This window comes from Pteropus vampyrus, unplaced genomic scaffold (assembly GCF_000151845.1).
Source record: "Pteropus vampyrus isolate Shadow unplaced genomic scaffold, Pvam_2.0 Scaffold145, whole genome shotgun sequence".
NCBI lineage: Eukaryota > Metazoa > Chordata > Mammalia > Chiroptera > Pteropodidae > Pteropus > Pteropus vampyrus.
Window position 1 is genome coordinate 2053137 of NW_011888926.1, and position 20789 is coordinate 2073925.

A 20789-nucleotide genomic window follows, 5' to 3' on the forward strand; every position below is an offset into this window, starting at 1 on the left:
TCCTCAAAAATGTTTAAAAAAAGAGAAAAGGAAGGAAAAAGGAAATTATTCCTAAGGCCAATATTTATTTGAATGAAGTTCAGAGTTTTTGGTTTTTGTCATTAACATCAATTTCATCAGTCACAAAACATATAAAATTTGGATATGAATCTATCCAGATGCGAGAAAACACATACCTTTTCATAGCCTGTAAGGTAACTGGAGTCAGAACAAAGGCAGTTAGAATTCCTGCCCCCACCCCCCCAATCTAGTATCACAGAATAAGAACTGAAAAGTAACACACAAAGATGCTCCAGGGTTGTGTTGGTGAAAGGTCCAGGGATCACTAAGGCAAGATTACAGAAAGCAGGCATGGCTCCTGCTCTTATAGGTCTAAGCCTCACATTGATCATGCACAGTAAGAATATAAGTTAGGTGAATGCTGTTGCAGCAATCATAAAAACTTTATTTTCAGCTATGTAGATTTTATCAATACATGAATAATAGAATGATATTATACTATAGTGATGAATAACATGGACTTGTAGTTCAGAAAGGCAAGAGCTCTCTATAACACCTCCCACTATTTCCTCACCTATATAATGGAAATAAAACTTTCAATTCATCAGGTTGTTAGGATTAATGGTCCCATATATTAAATGACTATTAATATTCAGGCGATCCTTAGCATTTGGAGCCTAATATTAACTTAGATAGATTATACTGTCTGATATTGTTATTTAATAATATTTTGGATCTTGTCAACAATCATAAGCTATTTTATAGAACAGATTTATTTTGTATTTTCTACAAAAAACAAAAATTAAAAACTCCAGAATATTAATGACCACTTCTTGAATAAAAAGTCTTTAGTTCCAAAGAAAATAAAATTTTTCTTTCAAATTTGTAATATTATTAACCTTCGAGTCTCTATTAGTAGCATCCCCATACCTTCTGGCCAACAGTTCATGGAGTATGCTGATCTGATCTTCCTCATTATACCTGAGAGCTATGCCTCTAAAAGACAGCAGTTTAACTGCATGATATAGATTTTGACTTCCTTCCTGTCCATAAAAATGTTTTAACATCACAGTATGGGAACTACAATGATACTAAGTATCTGCCGCTGCTGCTGCTGCTGCTGCTACTACTACGTTAGTAAGTGCTTACTTACTACATGCCGCTCATAAAGAGCTTACTTTTATTATATCATTTAGTTCTCTAACAATTGTATGAGGTAGATTACACCTACCCTTATTACTCTCATTATACAGAAGGGAAAACACAGGTACAGCAAGCAACTTGCCCAGTGTAACATAGCTACTATGTAAGTGGCTGAGTCCATTTTAAACTCAGGCAGCTTAGCTCCATATTCCACACCATTAATTATGATGCTTTAATTCATTAACTTCATTTCTTCCTTCATACACAAAGGACGGCTATTAAAAAAAAAGAATTTTCAAAAACTTTTACTTCTTTTGTAACCAGCAGTTTTGAAGAGGCAGATACAGTATCTTGTGAAATTACTGGAGAGTGAATGAAATGGTTTAACCAAGCAGCTTTGCAAAATGCAGCTGAAGAGAATTGTGGTACAGCCCAGATTCTAAACCAGGTACGGTTCAAAATTTGTGTACTATTCTATCTTTCACTGTGCCCTCCTGAACGAATCAGTCAGAAATAACTTTAAGACATAAAACATTCTTTTGTTATTTTATGCTGACTGTAAAATTAAAGATTAGTATAAAAGAGGGTATGACCCAAATCTTTCCCTTAAACCATCACTAGTCAGGCTTTATTTTAGGAAGATTGTTACAACTTGCCTATACATTTTGAAACATAGATTTGTCCCTAAAAAGCACTGTGTACATGTCACTGCCATTTGCCAACAGGATTCAAGTCATCAAGTCTCAATGAAAACTTCCTTGTCTTAATTGCTGATTCTTAACTATTACCAGAACTCTTAGGAGTTTTGGAAGAAATGCAATGAATATAATCAGCTATATAAGGTAATTTTAGGACCAGGTACAGCGAAGAGCAACTGCTAACCAACAATATGAACACTCTGACCTGAATTTATTTTCAGCTTCGATAGGAAAATACAGAAAAGGTTTTTTCTTGTCATAAAGAGAAAAATTTTTTTTAATAGAAGTACTTACTTGTATGTTCATTGGGGATCTCACCCTAAACCTCCGTAACTCTGTAACTTTAGAAAACTCATTTACTAAACATTCACAGCTCTTCTTATGTGTCAGGCACCACTGTGCTTTACAAGTACCAACTTATAAATACAAAATATAGGTGGAACTCATTGAAAACAAGGAAATATTTTAATAATAAAGTTTTTATATCTTAATTCCTCCTTCTCATGAAAATAAAGCTCTACAGGACAGTAATTTTTTGTTTTGTTCACTGCTATATATCCATTTCCTCAATGTCAATGCAAAAAATTTGTGACTTACATTATAAATAGAACAGTACCCTACTCCCAACCTAGCCATTCTCCTAATGAGCCTTTCCTTAATTTTTTTTTCATAGCATTTACCTGGAATAGTATAAATGTTTATCTTATGTGCCCACTAGAAATTAAGTTCCATTAAGTAATGAATATACCTTCAGCACCAAAGCTAGGACTCAATAAATATCTGATCAATCAGTGAAGATTTACTGTCACCCCTGCTCTCCCCACAGGGATTGGCAGGGACTCTTCATAACTAACTTCCTAGAACCTAGAAGAGGTAGCTAATAAATATTTTACCTCGTTTCTGGTTCTCACTCCAAATATTCTAAGTAAACCACATCGATACAGCAACATAAAAGTGCCAGAAAGGGAGCATCTACAGAGTACGTAGGGATGCCAAATAGAATCTTTTTCCTAAGTTTAATGTCAATATTCTTTACTGTGTAGTTAAAAAAAAAAAAATTAAGGGCTTTCATACATCTACATGTAACCTCAGTCCCTGAACTCGATTCATTCCTGTATCTTAATCTCAGAAAGCTTGATCCTGACTCCTTGTGAAAATGTTATACATCTCCAGTAATATCTTTCAAGCCATTTCTTTCATCAAACATTTACTAACTACATGCCAGGCAGTGGCAACTCTATTATTTAAAAAAAAAGGTATACCATATATATGAAAAATATAGAAGAACAAGCATCAAATATAGGTTTATAATGTCTTAATTATATATAGTACACATTTTAAAGGTTTTTAAAAACATATTTAGCATTCCTTAACTAATAAAGTTAAGAAAGTAGATCTTAAAAAAAAAAAGACTTTCAAACAATGGCCAAAATCAGGTTAACTGGAACACATGATAACTGAAGTTTCATAGTAAACTAATGAACCTTAATTTCCAACTACTAAGGAAAAATAACACTTAACAAACCTTTTAGAATAAATAAATATATCTTAAAAACCAGGAGCGTTCCAAGCCGTGGGAATAAATAAAGTCTACCTAAAGACAGTATAATGCCAGCTATCTCAAAACTGGGTTTGTATAAGGAGGCTAAAGTGGGCTTAGAAATATGACAATATTCTAATATTTGTACTATAGAGAACAGGAATTAGCTGGTAATTGTTCAGAGTAAACTATAAAGGTATACGATATCATTCTGTTGTAAAATAAATGTATTATTTAAAGAGTTTCACAAATTTTGTGATAATACAGAAGATCCTTGTGTGGAAAATGCTATAAAATGTAAAAAGATTAAACGTGAACACTGAAGAAATGAATAACCAACCTCAAGCCCTCCCTTCGACACTGGAACACTCAAAAAAAACATACTGATAATGCACACAAACCAAATCTGCACTTACCTTAAGAGGCTGGGGGCCTCTCAATCCTGTTTGTCCTCCCATCTGGGGAGAGCCCTGCTGCAGTGGCTCAGTCATTAAGTTGCCAGCATTTCCCATGCCTGGGTTTGGGTACTGCATGTTAGGTCGCCCCCGGCCTGCTCCAATTGAACCGTTCATAACTTGATTAGGCATCATCCCCTGTCCATTGCCTGCAGTCAACATTCCAGGATTCATGCCAGCATTCATCCCTGTGTTCATGCCCATGGCAGGTTGATTTACTGGACTATTCATCATACCTGTTGCAGCCGGCGTGGGACCCTGATTTGGTCCACTCGTGCCCATGCCCATGTTGGGGATTGGGCTTTTGACCATACTATTTATTAAACCTAATCCAGGACTGTTTTGTTGGGCCTGGCTGGCCATGCCTTGGCCTGGGCCACCAACCCCCATATTGAGGTTGGGGGAACTACCAGACCGTAGCAATTCTGACAGTTGTTTATGTTTAGAGGCTGCATCTTGTACTATGCCAAGACTTGTCTGAAGCTGACTAATATCACCACCATTGGTTAGTCCCAATTCTGTAGAGTTGATTAATTCATCTGGTAAGTCGTGCTCCAAGTCAAACAGAGAGCCAAAATCTAAAAGCAAGAAGAAAGATTATGGTCAAAGTTTGAAAGAATCAAAATTACAAATTGCTCTATATTTTGTTCTTGATAAGCATTACATTTCTAAGCTTCATTCCATGGAATATTATCTATTTGTATTGCAACTTTCCATGTCATACTAAAAAAAATTTTGATATCTACATATTTAAAAATTGGATGTTTGGTTATGCCAACAAATTTAAACACTTATGAACGTACTTAATATAAGAGCAAAAGAAAAAGGGGTTAAATATTAGTATAACACCCATTACACGAGTTAACAAAAGTTTGTATTGATAGCCATGAAAAAATATATATGATTAAGTTATATAATAGTCCAAGATTCCTTAGAAAAGGTTAAAATTTAATTTACCAACACACAAACTCAGAACAAAATAAATCTTTTAAATCAGCTCATAATAATAAGACAACTGATACAAAAGACCCGCCATTTGCAGAACATTCAGTGTGAGCTCTATGAAGCCAGGGGCTGTCTAACATTCTTTGCCAAGTTCCTACCACAGTGCCTACCACAAAATAGTCCTTGATCTGCTGGTGAATTTGCTTTTACCTGACCTCAGCCTACAGTTTTCCTTAACTTAGCTGGAATAGGATATAAAACCATGCCTCTAGCTTCTTCAACAACATACAAACCACCCTACCCCTGCCCCACTCCCACCCAAAGAGGATGCAAATTATAGATTAACCCAGGGTTTCTCAATCTTGGCACTATTAAACATTTTGGGCTAGATAATTCTTTGTTGTGGGGGGAAGGGAAGATTGTCCTGTGGATTTTAAGATACTCTGTAGATCCCCAGTCTCTCCTCTCAAGGCCATTAGTACCCACACCCCATTTATGACAACCAAAAATGTCTTCAGATATCACCAAATGTCCCTTGGAAGGGCAAAAGTGTTCCTGGTTGACAGTATTAATTCATCAGATTTAGGTCTTTTAGTTTTCTTTTAATTCTTCAAGTAGTTTTCACATTAAAAAGGCATTACTGGATAATAAATATATATGAATCTACAACTGATTATCCTACTAAAAAATAGTCCATCCCTTGAAGACAAGATATTACTTTAAATGAACAATTCGGTCCAATTAATCTTGGTTCTTAAGTACAACTCTTCCTCTGTGTCTCCTTATAGAATTCTATCATGTCACTGAAATTATTAGTGTGTCTGTCTCTCTCCCCACCCATACACTCAGACTACAGCTCTTTGGGAAGGACATGTCTTATTACTTATATACCAACTCCTTGCCCAATGCCCAATGCAACTAAACAGTCTGGTCATATTTTAACTGAACTAAATCGTATCCCAGGATCTCAGGACATGATTTAGAGTCTAGACTTTTACAGAATTATTTTCTTTCCTTTTGAAAAGTCACGTGTGCCCATCCATCATAAAAATGTGTTATTAATAGTTTTGGAATATAAATAAAGTGTCAAATAAAATTTACCTGAATCACTACTCAAAGAAAATTAATATACTAATATATTTCCTTAATCATTTCTATTTACATAACCACAAAACTAGGATCATACATGCTTTATGAATGATTTTGCATTCTACTTTTCCCCTGGAGTATACAAGAAATATTCCATCATCAGCATATTTTTAGTGATGAACATTTAGAGAAAAATAAAAATCTCTAACCATTAATTTAAAAAACATACAGATACACAAAGGACAAATTAAAGAGGAAATCACAAAAGAAACTGAGTAATAAACACATTACATTTCAAAACTTAAAAGCTTATGTTAAAAAATAAAACTAAAAATTAATGACTTAAGTATCCGAGTTACTATGTTAGAAAAAGAACAGTAGGATAATCAAAGGTAAAAGCAATTATAAAAAAAAAAAAAAAGAAAAATAGATACAACTGAGATGTATCAACCAACTGAAGTTAGTTTTTTGAAGATTCAGATTAAAAAAGACAAACTGGGAAAGCTGAAAAGGACAAAGTGATCTACTAATCAACTTCGTGAAAAAAAAATTGAAAAGAGACAAAAATGGATAAATTCCTGAGATAATACTCACCAAACCTTAATCAAAAAGAAATTATATAGGATGTCTCAGTTTCTCCAACAAATCAATGGCATAAAAGGGCAAAAAAATGGAGAATGGGAGTTGTTATCTAGTAAGAGATTTGATAATCAAAAATACCTTGTTTGGATCCTGATTCAAATCAATTGTAAAAACACATTTTAAGAGAATCAGAAAACTATAAATATGGACTGAGTGATAATTTTAAGAAATTATTCATTTCGTTGGGAGTGATAACAGAATATATCAGTATGTTAAAATAAATAATTTGAACTAAGATAGATGTTGAAGTGTTTCTGATGAAATAACATATCTGGTATTTGCTTTAACATACTCCAGTAAAAAAAAAAAAGGGGGAGAGGTGGTAAAGAAAAATACCAGTTACTTTAAGGAATAGGCACATGGGAGTTCTTTATTCTATTAAATTGAAATTTAATAGAATTTTAAAAAGTTTAAAAGGAAATATAGAAAATCTGAATAATCCTATCACTATTAAAGAAAATAAATCATCAGTTAATCTTTCTATAAAGAAAGCACCAGGTCTAAATGTTTTTACAGGCATGTCTTACTGAACTTTCAAGGAAAAGACAACTCAACCTTACACAAACACTTCTAGAAAATAGAATACTTATCTAAAAATCACACAAGAAAATGAACATAGGAGCAAGAATATTTAAAATAAAGAGCAAACCAAATTCATTAGTATCTTTAAAATGCATTGTTATGATCAAGTTGAGATAATCTCAGGAATCCAGGGGAAAAAGTTTAAGTTAGAACCTTAGACCATCTATTAATGTCATGCACTATATTAACAAAGAAGAAAGAAAATAAAGATTCATCAATGCATGTAACAAAAGCACTGAATAAAATTCAATACTAAAATCACATTAAAAAAATACAGTAATCAAGAAACAGATGGTAACTTCTTTAAACTGATAAATAGGTTTTTTACAAAACCTAAAAACTGACAGCAAATATGCTGGACCAAATATAATGGACCAACATTAAAAAGAGTCTTTTTAGCATCAGAACAAAACAAAGATACTCATGACAATCACTTCTATTCAGTGTTGTACTGGAGTATCTAGCCAAAGCGATACAAGAAAAATTATAAGTAAAAAGACTGAAAAGGAAGAAATACAACTTATTCTATGGAGATGATTTAACTGTCAACATAGAAAAATCCAAAGCAAAGAACTGAAAATAGTGAGAGCATCAGCAAGGTGACTGAATATACCATAAATATAAACAAATTAAACTGCATTTCTGTACATCAGCTACAAATAGAATTAATTTTTAAAATACAATTTATGATAACATGGGGAAAACTTAGAAAAAAATCGACAATGTTACTATAAATTACATGACATGTAAACTGTGAAAGTAAAGACTACCTAAAAAAATAGATACCTCAAACATCTGAGTACAAATCCTCAACATTATATAAAGATATCTATTCTGTCCCTATATTGACCTATAGATTCAATGCAATGCCAATCAAAATCCTAACAGTTTTTCAGGGAACCTGACAAGATGATTCTCAAGTATATGCAGAAGAATCTAGCTTCCCACCTATGTCTAACAGGAAAGTATCTACTTCATAGGTTATTTGTGAGGATTAAATGAGTTAGTGTATGTAAAATATTTAGAATATTACCTGGCACATATTAAACAGAATGAAAATATTATCTATTATTATTACTCAGTGGAATCATTATCCTATTAGGAGACAAGACTAGCTTATAATAATGAGAGCAAACTTATCAGGCACTTTCAATGAGTCAGGTATTGTTCCTGACACTCAGTAATTGTATTATTCTTGTTAATCCTTTCAATCTCAAAGTAGATTAATAGCCACATAATAGAGTTCATTGAGAAGAAATTAACTTCAGTAATACAGAAGTCTTACTTTAGGCCCCAGAGCCTTGAGGATTTTAATTTAACCTATATTATATCCTAATGCACTTGGCTGGTTTTGTGTTTATGCAAAACATTTAACATCACATTATGAATTCAAGCTCCATTGTAAAGCAGAGAGGAGAGTTTACATTGATAGACTTTAAAAATAAAAGTTACAGGGTTGTTCTTTTTTAATGGCAATGTTGTATATTCAACAGACCTAACTTAAAGACTGTTAGCAATACTCCTGTTTCCCAAGACAGCTCACTTTGTTACAATCTCAACTATGTGTTTCATACCTTCTATCTTCTGTTACAGTAAAATATTTGTGTGTGTTTTACTTTAACAAATTTTAAGTACCTGAAGGGTAAGGGTCTCATTTAGTATTTACATTTCCCCTAGCACATGCTCGCAGAATGAAATCAGATGTTTCCAGCAATTCTACAACTGCATACTATAATTATTTATATCTGATTGAGTATTATAACTTTATAAAAGTTCTCTACTTTAAACCTTTTAAACAACTATACTGATTAATTCTGATAGACTATGTAAAAAAGTCATATATACTTTGACGCCTGATCAAACAGACTCCATTACTTCATCTGATATCACTGACTTGTCATTACTCCTAATCTATTTTGATTTTGCCTCGAAGTTCTGGACATTTATAATTCCTAAATGCCATCAGCCATCACTGGTATCTAACCTGCCACTGCTCAAGGAGTCCAAATACCTGGATTTAAACTGAATTCTACAAGCTGACCTCACTGAGCTGTCACTTTCCATGAATTAAAGTTACCTTTTCTATCAAAAGGTAAAACTATTCTCCCTCCCTTACGAAATTGTTTTAAGAACCAATGAGGTGACGCTTAAAGTTTCTAAAAGATAGACTCTAAAGCATATAAATGTGTACTGTAAGTATCTGCATCTATATAAATGTGTAAATTTATTAACTTTCATTAAAAAAGTTGCAGACCAGGTGGGGCAGAGCAAAGGATCCGTCAGAATCATCTTAGTACATAGCTGACTTGGAAACTAACTAACCAACCAACCTAACTAAACAGAGCAGTGTTGGCTGAAGAAGAATCAAGAGATCAAGATCCATACTCTTTCTATGTAAGTTAAGCAAACAGACTTCGAAGTTGTTTCAGATTACTGAACATTAAGAGAACTATAACTTTTCTAAACATTTTAAAACTGAGAAAACAATGAACAAAATTTAAATATTTCCAGACTAAGAAAAATTACTCGAACTGTCAATAACCAATTCTATATTGGTAGGGGTAAGAGTACTAAAGCTCAAAAACCTAATATGTGGATTTCCTTTTAGCCATCAAATTTCATATCTTTCCCCAGATCTTTCTACAAAGGCTTCCCAGAAAAAAAACGTGGTAGCAAGTTCATGTGCAGCATATTGTAAAAATGTCACTAAAATAAGAGATTATATCTTTAGCCAAAGTGTGCCATAAATAGCAAATGAAGCCCAGTGGTCTAAAACTGGCAGAAAAGCGAGTCTCAAACTAAAAGCAGTATGAAGATGCAAGGGAAAAAATTAAAAAATTTAAATACCATAATTTAAACAAATCCTATTAAACAGTGAGTTTTAGTACTGACCAGCCTCAATTTCATGCCTCTTACTAAGCTCTTCGGGTTCTTCCTTTTCCTTCAAGGAAAGGGGCAAAAAAAAAAAAAAAAAAAGGTTCAAATAAATCTTCTTAGGCCCCCATCTCGATTTGCCCTCCACAGGGATTAGTTCAGGTTAGCTGAATAAAATTTAAATGTTCAACAAATATAAGCAGCAATCTAAAGATTCCTGTAACATAATAGTTTGAGATTTTTATTCTAGAGAGAAAATTGGTCTACTGAAGAATTTTAAGTAGAAATATGATCTGAACAAATGTGCATTTATTAGAGCTCACTCAGGCAAACAGAATGAAGAGTGAATTGGGCAGACAAGTCTAGAATCAGGGAGTCTGGTTAGGAGGCTGCTGCTAGAGAAACCACCAAAGCTAGCTCTAGCACTTAACCTGGGAGCAGAAGTACTAAGGGAGCACAGGCATCAAAGAGGCCAGTCAAAAGAACTCTTTTTTTCTGACTGCAGGTAGAGGATTAAGAGAAAATAAAGAAGGATGACTTCTAAGTTTCTGGCTTGGACAACCAAAGAGTACAGTGCTACAGTTATCCAGGTGGGCAATCAGAGGAATACATAGCAAATGTGAGAGAAATGTGGAGCTCAAATCACCATCACACATTAAAGGGGACAATGAGCTTAACCAGCAAAGGATGTTCAAACCCAACATTTCCCAGCCCTTCCACTCGGAATACTGTCCTGGAAACCAGGTTCCAAGAAGGAAATGTTAGTAGTGTCCAATGCTCCAGAGAGGAGATAATAGGATATTATGTAGATAAAAGATATATTTAGTAATTTAGTTAAGAGCAGTTCAGTGGAGTTGTAAAGAGCAAAAGCCAGACTGCAGTGGACTGAGAAGTAGAAGGTAACATGATACCAACTGTTTTTTCTAGATATATTAAGGTGAGCTCTTAAGATATGTAAACTTGCTTACTCCTTACCCCTTTCCCTTTGATTAGAAATTTATAAATCTGAAATTTATTGTATTACCATTAAAGTATCCTGTGGCAAATATTACAAAAGAGCATCACACATAATTGATGAAATGAATGAAATCACACTACCTTAACCATAACCCTAGCCATATGTCCAGTAAGACATTTCCTGCTTACTTTCTAAAATACCAACCAATCAACATTATGAGGAGGCTACTTCTATCAGTTGGTTGATAAGTTCCCATATACATTTAATGATGCTCAAATACAAAATGACTCCAAGTAAAATGATTCTTTAGCTGAGTGTACATTCAGTCCAAACACAGTGATGTAAACAAAATGTGACTGACAGGGCAGATTTAAATCTTATTTGAAAAGTTTAGCGTAATACATTCAATAGACCGTGAATTAGAAATATAACAAATCTAAACAAAAACAAATTTAAGTTAAATATGTAGTGTTGAGTCAAAACATCCTTTTTATTACACACTGATTCTGTAGGTCACCCTTGGTATCTCATATATTGCTGTGGTCCTCATAGCAGATTTAGCCAAATAATCTTATAAAATAAATACTCAGCTTACTTAGCCTTCCATAAATCAAAAGACCAAGACACTTCCATAACACATGACAAACTAGACAAATACTGCCCACCATGAAATACAGAAATGAAGTTAAGAGTTAACGATATAATACCAAACACTGAATCTGTGAATATAAAGTTTTTAAAGTTATTAACTAGGATGCAAAACAACTTAAAATTGAAATAATTTTAGCTGAAAATATAATTCTACTACATAATAGTATCTCTTTCAGTTATATATTATTTGTTGACTAAACAGGCTTATTTTTGTACTTCAGGTAAATTAAAAGTTAAATAAAAGTCAGTTCTGCTCTTAAACTGTATACATTAAGCAAAATACCCATATTATCCTAAAATTGGTCACTTAAGTATCCACTTAGAAGACAGAATCCCTCCATTGATTCTCCTCTTTTCACTTAGTTTTCACTGGCATTAAAATGCTTTTGTAAAAATGAACATTTCAGCTCTCAAAACCTTTCTTTCATCTAACCAGTGGTGAAGCCAGAGGATAAGCAGGCACTGGACAGGTTAAGAATGGGGAGAAAGAGAATAGGATGTGAACAACCTACAGCTCAGTTAGTCTCCAGCAACTGAAGAAATTCAAAGTAGGGGGAGCAAAGTGAGTGATGAGGCTGGCAGAAATCATAACACTCAGAACCCCTAGCAGTTCCAGGTGAGGGATTTGGGATTAAAAGTAAATAAATAAAAGGATGGAGTTGAAAAATCAAATCTACGTAACTTTAAGAATTTTGGTAACAGTCTGGCTAGACACTGAAACAATCTCACAGATCTCGTTCTTATTGATTTGGGGCGCTCTTACATTAACTCAGCTATTTTGGGTGCTTAAAGGCACATTTTAAAACAGTGTAGCCTTTAAAATGAGACAATTTTGTAAACTGCATCAATTTATCAGGTAAAACGACTTTTCTAATGTTCATTCAGTAATCTATTTAAAAATAGTATCTTTATATTGTAGAAGCAGAATTAATCTAAACAGCCCACCTCACGAGGAAAAAAAGGTGCAGAGACACCTAAAACTACTTAAAGGAACACAAATTAAATGATATATCCATGCTGCAGACAGATGAGACTCATAACAATTTCCAAAACAGCTGGAAACAACCTGAGTTATATACAAATTTGCATCAAATGATAATCAATATTAGGTTATGCAGGATCACACAGCTAGCTACGCATGTTGGCAGTTGCTGAATTTTGAAATCTGATAGTCAAAGAATAAAAGTGCAGCAAATTTCAAAATATGCACTCTTAAAACTGTTCTGCAACCATGACATTAAAAGGTCTACCCACAGTTTGGGAAGTGACTGACTTGAGGTTGACTCTCAACCTTAACACATTTAAGCTGGGTCTCAAAATTTAAACAGAAATGTAGTGCTATAACACAGTGGTCCCCAACCTTTTGGCACCAGGGACCGGTGCTCCTATGAGAATCTAATGCCTGACGATTTGAGGTGGAGCTGGGGAGCGGCGGCAAATACAGATGAAGCTTCGCTGGTTTACCTGCAGCTCACCTCCTGCCGTGTGTCCCGGTTCCACAGACTTGTCTGCAGCCTAGGGGTTGGGGATCCCCTGGCCTATAGTGGATCCTGGAAAATGAAGCTATTATACTATCTCTTAAAAAGAAAAAAAAGCCTCCTAAAAATTACATATCTGTCAAGAAAAAGGAAAGCATGAAAGGTTTTTGAGTTATCTGTTTTCTACATTTATGACAACTAGTTAACAAAACTTGGGTCTTAAAAAAATAAACAATTCACTTTATAATACCAAAAACTTCCAAAGAAAATAAATACATTTCAAGAGATAAATGACATATACTTGGTCTTCCTGCCATTAGGTTCTCTCCTTGCTAATGATCCTATATAATGTCACCAGAGTTTATCTCTTTTTCCTGATCACGCCACTCTCCTGTTCATATTTTTATCTGATGGTAAGATAAATGTCAAATTCCTCAGCTTATCTGTCTTTTCATACATAACAGGACCCCAACATCCTTTTCTATCTGTCTCCCATGAAAACAGTACACCATACGGTCTGTGTTCCAGTCACACCAGAACCACTTGTATTTGTTCCACCTGAAACATACAACTCTCCCTACTTCTATGAAAGTTACCCTCAAGCTTTCCTACCCTCATTCAAATACACATTTTCTTTATCATATTTTCACCCAATATGCCAAACCCGCCCTGTTAGAAAAAATTTCTATTTTCTGCCTTTATCCGGAACATGTAAAAAAAAAAAAAACCAAACTTGAGTATAACTTATGGGAAAATGGTGCGAACAAGTATACCAACCCCACCAGATCCTAAAGGCTTTGAGAACAGAAACTGCAACTTGATTCAAATCTTTACATTCCAAGTGCCTAAGAGTTGGTGGGTAGTCAATGTTTGTTGGCTGAAATGAGAGGAAGGCACACCAAGTGGAAACAATGACTACTCCATTGAGGAGAATCACACAACTTCAAAATGTCCAAAATTTAACCTCCCGTCCCCCATCCATACGCAAATACTTCTTTTCGCATGTTGCTATTGTAGTAAATGGCATCCTCAGCAACCTAGCTGCCCTTATTTGAAAGGTGGGAATTATCCTCGATTACTCCATCGCAATATCCTAACATCTAATTGGCAAATTCTGTTGGCTATCACCTTCCCTCAAATTTTTTCACTGCTTTCCATCTACCAATCCAGGTCACCTTCATCGCAGCTGGAATCCTAACACAGCCGTATCACTGGTCTCCCAGCTTCATATTTTTTTCCTGTTCTTTTCCAAATAATTCCTCGCTTCAATCATCTAAGGTACAATTCTGCCCCATCTATTTAAAAGAGCTAAAATGGAAAGTTTAAACTCCAATAAGCATTACAAACTCTGTATCAACGGCCGTCCCCCTGCTCACCTCTACAGTCACATCTCGTTACCTCCGCTAGCCAGACAGAACTGACAAGGATCCCTCAACAGGTCTACTCCCCTTTTCCCAGCCTGAGTTCACTCTTACTAATCCTGTATCTATCTTTCAGATTCCAAATTCAGATGTCAATTCCTCAAAGACAGCCACCAGAGTAACAGTAACTACAAGTTAGGTTCTCCCCGTTTCTCTCAATATACACTGTATTTCTCAGATACAATGCTGGTCACATAAGACTTGACCGCTGTTCTCCTCCCCTTATCTATATACTCCACAAAGGAGGGGGCTATGCTGTCTGGATTACCAGAGTTCTCCCTGTACTGAAGAAAAATACCTAGCATACAGAAGATGTTGGTCCAATACAGGACAACTGCTTGCTTGTCAACTCTCGTAAGCCATTATTTTTTCAAACTATAGGTTTCAAGCCAATAGTGGGGCATGAACTCAATACAGTCGTTTACAACCAGCACTTTAAAAATACAACAGAAAATATCAGATTATATTACAAATAGTAAGGGTAAGTACTGTTTGTTCACTTGCTGAGAGAGGGTCTCTGGTTTTCCATGCAAAATGTAGTTCTTACGTGGATGTAGTCAAAAGAAACTGAAAAGCACTGCACTGCTCCTTCTACTTTCCTTCCTTTCATAAGGTCTTTTAAGACCCAGATAAGTGAATACAAAATAGAAAATATAGTGTTCAACCACACTATTAGCAAAAAGCCATTCTTAACTTGAGCATTTCCAATAAGAACAATCTGCTTTCTGGTTTCTCATTATGCCTTAAAAATTGATTTTCATTTGAATTACTTACACGCACGAGACAGCCTATGACAATATAGTACTTTCATTCTTATTTTAAACTCTGCTGCCATATTTTATACTCTCAAAAAACTTAATCTTTGAGTAGATGATGTATAGGCTAACTCTGCACCTTCTAAGACTATTCTGAACTTCATGCACTTGGCTTTCACTTTTTCCAGTCTCTAAATATTCATTTAAAAATCTACCACTGCTCTTTTTTGGTGTTTATTTAAAAGTAAGGTTAAAAAGAGTTAACACTTAATGAGCACATACTATGCTGCAGCAAGCACTATCTTAGGCATTTTTGATAAAGAGAATTCTCATTTATTCCTTATCACAATCTTGTAAGGTGGGTACAATAGGTGACAAAGCTGAGACACAGAGGTTAAGAATTGGCCCAGGGTTCACAGTTAATAAAGGCAGGTCTGGGATCTGAACTCCAGTGGTTCTGACTCTAAAACCCAATCTCCTGATCACTCACTTTTTTTCAGTAGTTTTAATTTTACTCTTTCTCTCACACTCACCCAGCTAAATCACTCCTAATTGTCCTTTGGGGCATTTATTTAAAAAGATTTACATCTAAAAACAAACGATATCCAAATTGTTCAGAAGAGGCCGAACACCTCAATATTCTCTTAAAGCTTTTTTGAGAACTGAGCAGTAAAAAATTTCCCATTAAAATTTCACAAGAAAACTACCATCCATCACATGAAAAAATCATGTGCAAAATTCAGTGTGTAAAAATTTTATACTTGGTGTAAGTTTTAAACTTGCTCATTAATTTCTCTAATGTTTGACAAACTGAAAAATTCAACTTCAAAAATTCTCAAAGGAGGAAACCCTAAAATCTCGAAACACACACAAAAGCAGCATGTCTTATTTTTCCATTAACTGCTGGGTGTTTGGCAGAATAACTCCTGAATTGCTTTTGTAAATATACCAGGAAGAAGTACTTTACACTCCCACGTGTATCTGCAACACTCTTCCTACTCTTTTTTTCCTTTCCTATTTACCACTAACGTCCCTACAAACACCACTGCGCACCAATTCTCAATTTATTGTTTTAATTCCACCCCACACACCCTTTTTATAAAACAGACTAAGGAGAAGGCAGGAAAGCAAAATAAAACAGAAAATAATGCCAGGAGGCAACCCAGGCAGAAACTCTTTTCTCCCTCCCCATGCCAATACATTTCTTACCTCTGCAACAGAACATGAACTCCTGGTGGAAAAGGGCACCCATACTGTAACACATACAAGATTTATACAACTTAACAAAAGTCACTATCAACCACAGATAGCCTTCCTGAAGCCCTATAATTGAACTTACAAAGCCTTGAGAATAAAGGCATTTGGTAAGATGTTTTGTACTTTAATTTTAACACTGAAGTCAGTAATCCCTCACTGGGTCAAGTAGCCATTAACTGAAAAACTCCAGAAGCAGAACTCTAATGTGTAAAAAGTAAAATTAAAACACAGTAGCACATGTTTAAGAACTAAAAAAAGAAAGCCTTCGCCAAAAATACTCTGGTTAGGATGATAAACCACTAAGATATAAAGTGTTTTGAGAAAGTAAAATTGACATTTAAAAAATCTTCACCACTTCTTTATTGTGCATATTAATCTAGTTGTTAAAATGGAGGTATATTTTACATACTAGCTGCCTTGTGCCTTTAAAATGGACAGGTGTAAAATCTAAGCCAATTCTGACACATAAGTACATAGTAGGACCACAAAACTGTACCAAGACCAGAAGGACCTTTACCTATTTAGCATGCCAGATCCTAGTGCTGTTGCTGTCACCTACCTCTCCAGAGTCTGTTCTTCCAGCGCATATAGCATTAAGTGTTTACAAAGTAGTGACAAAACATGTCTAGTGTGCAATGGAGGCAACATAGCCTCATCATTCCCATCACTCAGGTTATTATCAGAAATAAATTCAAGAAATACTTCCAGACTTACCTGTTAACTTTTCTGGTCAATAATGTTACCGAATTTTTTTTACAAACGGCTTTTATGATGTTTGTGGTTTTTGTGGGTTTTTTTTTTTTGGGGGGGGGGGGGAGTCGTTTGATTTATCCAATAGTTTTGACCTAACCATACTAAGTTAAAATTTTCAATGAATCAAGTACAACTATTGAAACAGGAACATAAAAATGCTAAAGCTAAAAAATAACTTTCTCTCATTTCAACACATGAATTCAAGTTATTTGAATCAACCAGGAAATTTTTTAGAAAAATCTTTCAATAGTCATTTTTATTTTGCAACAGTGGCTAACCTTAGAAATTCAGAACTTGGAATTTAAACACTAATTTGTTTTGTAACACTTTAGCATATCAACTCAATTGGATTCTAGTTTTCTCTCCTATATAACTGGCACAAACACTATTTATTGGTAGGTATGCTTACACTACTAAAATTGTAAGCCTCAATCATTAAAAAAAGTGTTTCTGGGATCTTATTTTTGGCATAATTTTTAGCAGTTCGAGATAAAATTCACAACCAAATACCATGGAACAACTTATTTACATTTATAAAATACCCAGGTGACTCAAAAGTATACAGAAGTTACAAATTTGAAATTTAAAGTTTTAAAAAGTGAAGTCTCTCTGTTAAAAGCTGCCTGCATACTTACTACCCACTACTGGTTGTAAAAAAAAAAAAATTCAAAATGTACAGTGCCCAACTTGAAGTAAGTTCACGGGGGGGACAGTATTTTCTTTACACTTTCCTCCGCAACCCCCAACAAAAAAACTCAGACCCATTAGGATTAAAAACACCAAAGAATTCCTAGAGTAGAATCCTAATGGGGGCAGGGGAGATTCAACTTTCACTACAAAATTTAGAGAAAGGTAACTAAGATAAATTCTTAGTACTAAGATTGAGTTAATCTCAAGGTTTAGTATTTTTATTTTTTTAAATAAAAACCCACTTGATACATTTAGGATATTTCAAGTAGGGAAACAGTTTTTGTGTATTAAGTGAGATGCTACTAAATGAGTTAGATAAAGTTACCAAGTACACAGATCAAGTATGGAGAATGCAGTAGTGCACCTGAACAGAGGTGTTTGAACAGGAGAACACAGCCTTCCTTCAGGCCTTGCATTACTATTACTCCAAACCAAGCTAAGCTGCTCAAGTAAGGAGTCATCAAAATAATGCATGTTAAAGAAGTTTTCTCTAAAATATCCCAAGTCACTGGCTAACGCAAATGTAAAATGCATGACCACATTATACAAAAACTAAAGAAACCACCCAAAAATCTACAGATGAAAACATGTGCATGAATTCTGAAGGAAAAAAAAGAGACAGATTTAAAAAAAAAAATCCCTGAAGACTACAGAAACTTCAAGGAATCAGGAGAGATCAAAGTTCACACAGTGCCAATGTTACAAGCCTGAAGTACAGGCGCTCTGCAAAAATCCTCAATTTTTGCAGGTTACCTTAAATTCAAGATACACCTTTCTTACAGAAGCCAAGAAATGAAAGCATTTCCCATATTCTTAAAATTTCACCCTTTAAATAAAATGAAGCCTACTTAGAAACGTGCTTAGAAGCTCTCTACAAACTCAAAGGGTTCATTTAACTCCATTAAGCACTCTTACTGGCAGATGGAAGGATGACGTTGAGCCTGTTCTTGGGGAGTTAAAGAGATGCTCCGTAGTAAGGGGGAACATCTTGTGGACTGTCAGATGGCCAGCCATTCTTCCTCTTCATTATCCTGGCACCTCAAACAACTACAACAGTGAAAGAGAAGGTCGGTGGCCATCAGAATAGCACCAAACTAACTGTAAGAAAGGGATATGGAAGGAAGTGTCCCTGGATATCTCTTGTGAGAGGGCTAATCTACAACTGAGTGAAGAATTCGCAAAGCTTTTAAAACTGAAATCTCCAAAAACATTTAAAGCATTAAAAGCTAAAACACACAAATACAAAACCTATTGCACATTTTAAACTTCTGTACGATCAGTTTGTGTTTGCAGTTCATGACCGGGACTCTTTATAATTTCTTACCCTGATTTGCAAGCACACAACTCCACAAAATCAGTTCTCTTTTCACCCCCGCCCCCCCCCACGAGAAAGTGACTACAAACTGCAAAGAAAATGCCCCTGGCTCTCCTCAACCTGAAAACCCAGAGTTTCAGACATTTTGGTCTCATACCAAAGAAATGGAAGATGTAAAATGAACTGCGCTCCATATTGATTCAGCAAATAAGGAGGGGGGGGGACCCAAACTAGGAATGGTAGGTGAAATAATTCAAGCCAAATTTCAGGTTTGACGTTAAACCTCACGTCAAGCCTGATATCCTGGATCACATACACACAAATAAAGAAAACAAAGATTATTTTACACCCTCAACCTCAACAGAATATCTTGTGCAAAGCAGAGAAAATCTCGAGTGGAAAGTAGAGGAAATAGAGTTAAGTGCAACCAAGGAGAAAGGACTGGCAATTCCTCATTTATCAACAACAAAAAAATTAAGAGTAAAATAGCTTAAAAAGCCCTTACACAAATGCATTGGCATTTCCAAAATTAAACTGCATGGGATCAACAATAAAGGCCATTTCTATAGCACCCCTCAAGAGCTCTAATTCCAGAACACACATCGATATGACATAATGTTGCAACGAATGTATTGGGAAGCAAAGAAAATGGTTGGACTACTGGACGTCTTCGACCAGCTCATTCAAACACCTTTAAAATTAATCAAGAGAGAGAAGTAGGGAGAGAGAAAAAGGTAGAAAATATGGAAGAATAAAGGTGAACCGAGCAGAAAAGATTAAAGGGGATGTGGAAGGAGAGGGCTCCCGAGACTAACCTGTGCCATCGCTGGCCGACGCCGAAAGGGCCGGAGATGAGAGTTTAGGCCGCTTGGCTGAAGGCGGCCCCGGTTCCACCACATTCTCGGCCATTTTTAATTCTTTCGGAGATAGAGGCGAAGAAAACGAGAATACTCGGGAAATCTCTTCTTCAGACAGGGGTCCCCGCCCCGCTCCCTGGGGTGGGCTTGGGGGGCTCCGCCGGCCCCCGAAAGGGGGGGAGGGAGTTCCTTTTTCTCTTCGCCGGGTCGCGGTGGCAGAAGAGGGATGCGGACTCGATAGAAAGGTAGGGCTGAGTGCGAGGGGCCGGGCCTGAGCCCAAGCCCGGAGGAGGGCACAGGAACACAGATCCGCCGAGCGCGTCCGCTGCGGCGAATTCCCGAGAACTCGCGGCTCTAGAGGCGCAGTCCCCGGTCCGCCACGGCCGGCCCCTGCCCTGCCGAGGTCTCTCGGAGCTCCGCCGCCGCCATCAGCCTCTTCCTCCTCGGCGCTGTCCTCCTCCTTCTCATCGCCACAAGGAGGCGGGGGCGAAAAGGGGGGAGAGGAGGAGGCGACGAGACACACTCACCTCCTCCCGGTGCCCCCTCCCGGACCTGCGCCCCCACCCTCCGAACCCGCCTCCTGCCGCCGCGCTCCGCGCCGCCGCCGCACCGGCCCCTAATGGCCGCAGAGAGCTCGCCCGAGCCGAGAGCCAGGCTGGCGCCGCCGCCTTACATCGCGCGGCGGG

General features: G+C 36.1%; 1 protein-coding gene across 3 annotated transcripts in view; it reads right to left on the reverse strand.

The window, feature by feature from the left end:
- EP300 (E1A binding protein p300) overlaps nt 1–20783 on the reverse strand; it is a 68517-nt gene extending 47734 nt beyond the window's left edge. The window contains exons 1-3 of one of the 3 annotated variants that reach the window (XM_011369056.2): nt 20062–20783; nt 16441–16484; nt 3798–4414 (exon numbers count right to left, since the gene is read on the reverse strand). In XM_011369056.2, the coding sequence (XP_011367358.1) occupies nt 3798–4414; nt 16441–16483 (660 nt within the window). In that variant the 5' untranslated portion in view covers nt 16484; nt 20062–20783. Of the gene's footprint in view, nt 1–3797; nt 4415–16440; nt 16485–18846; nt 18979–20061 lie in introns of all 3 variants that reach the window. The other 2 variants (XM_023535934.1, XM_011369055.2) reach the window with 2 other exon arrangements.
- Nucleotides 20784–20789: the final 6 nt, after the last annotated feature.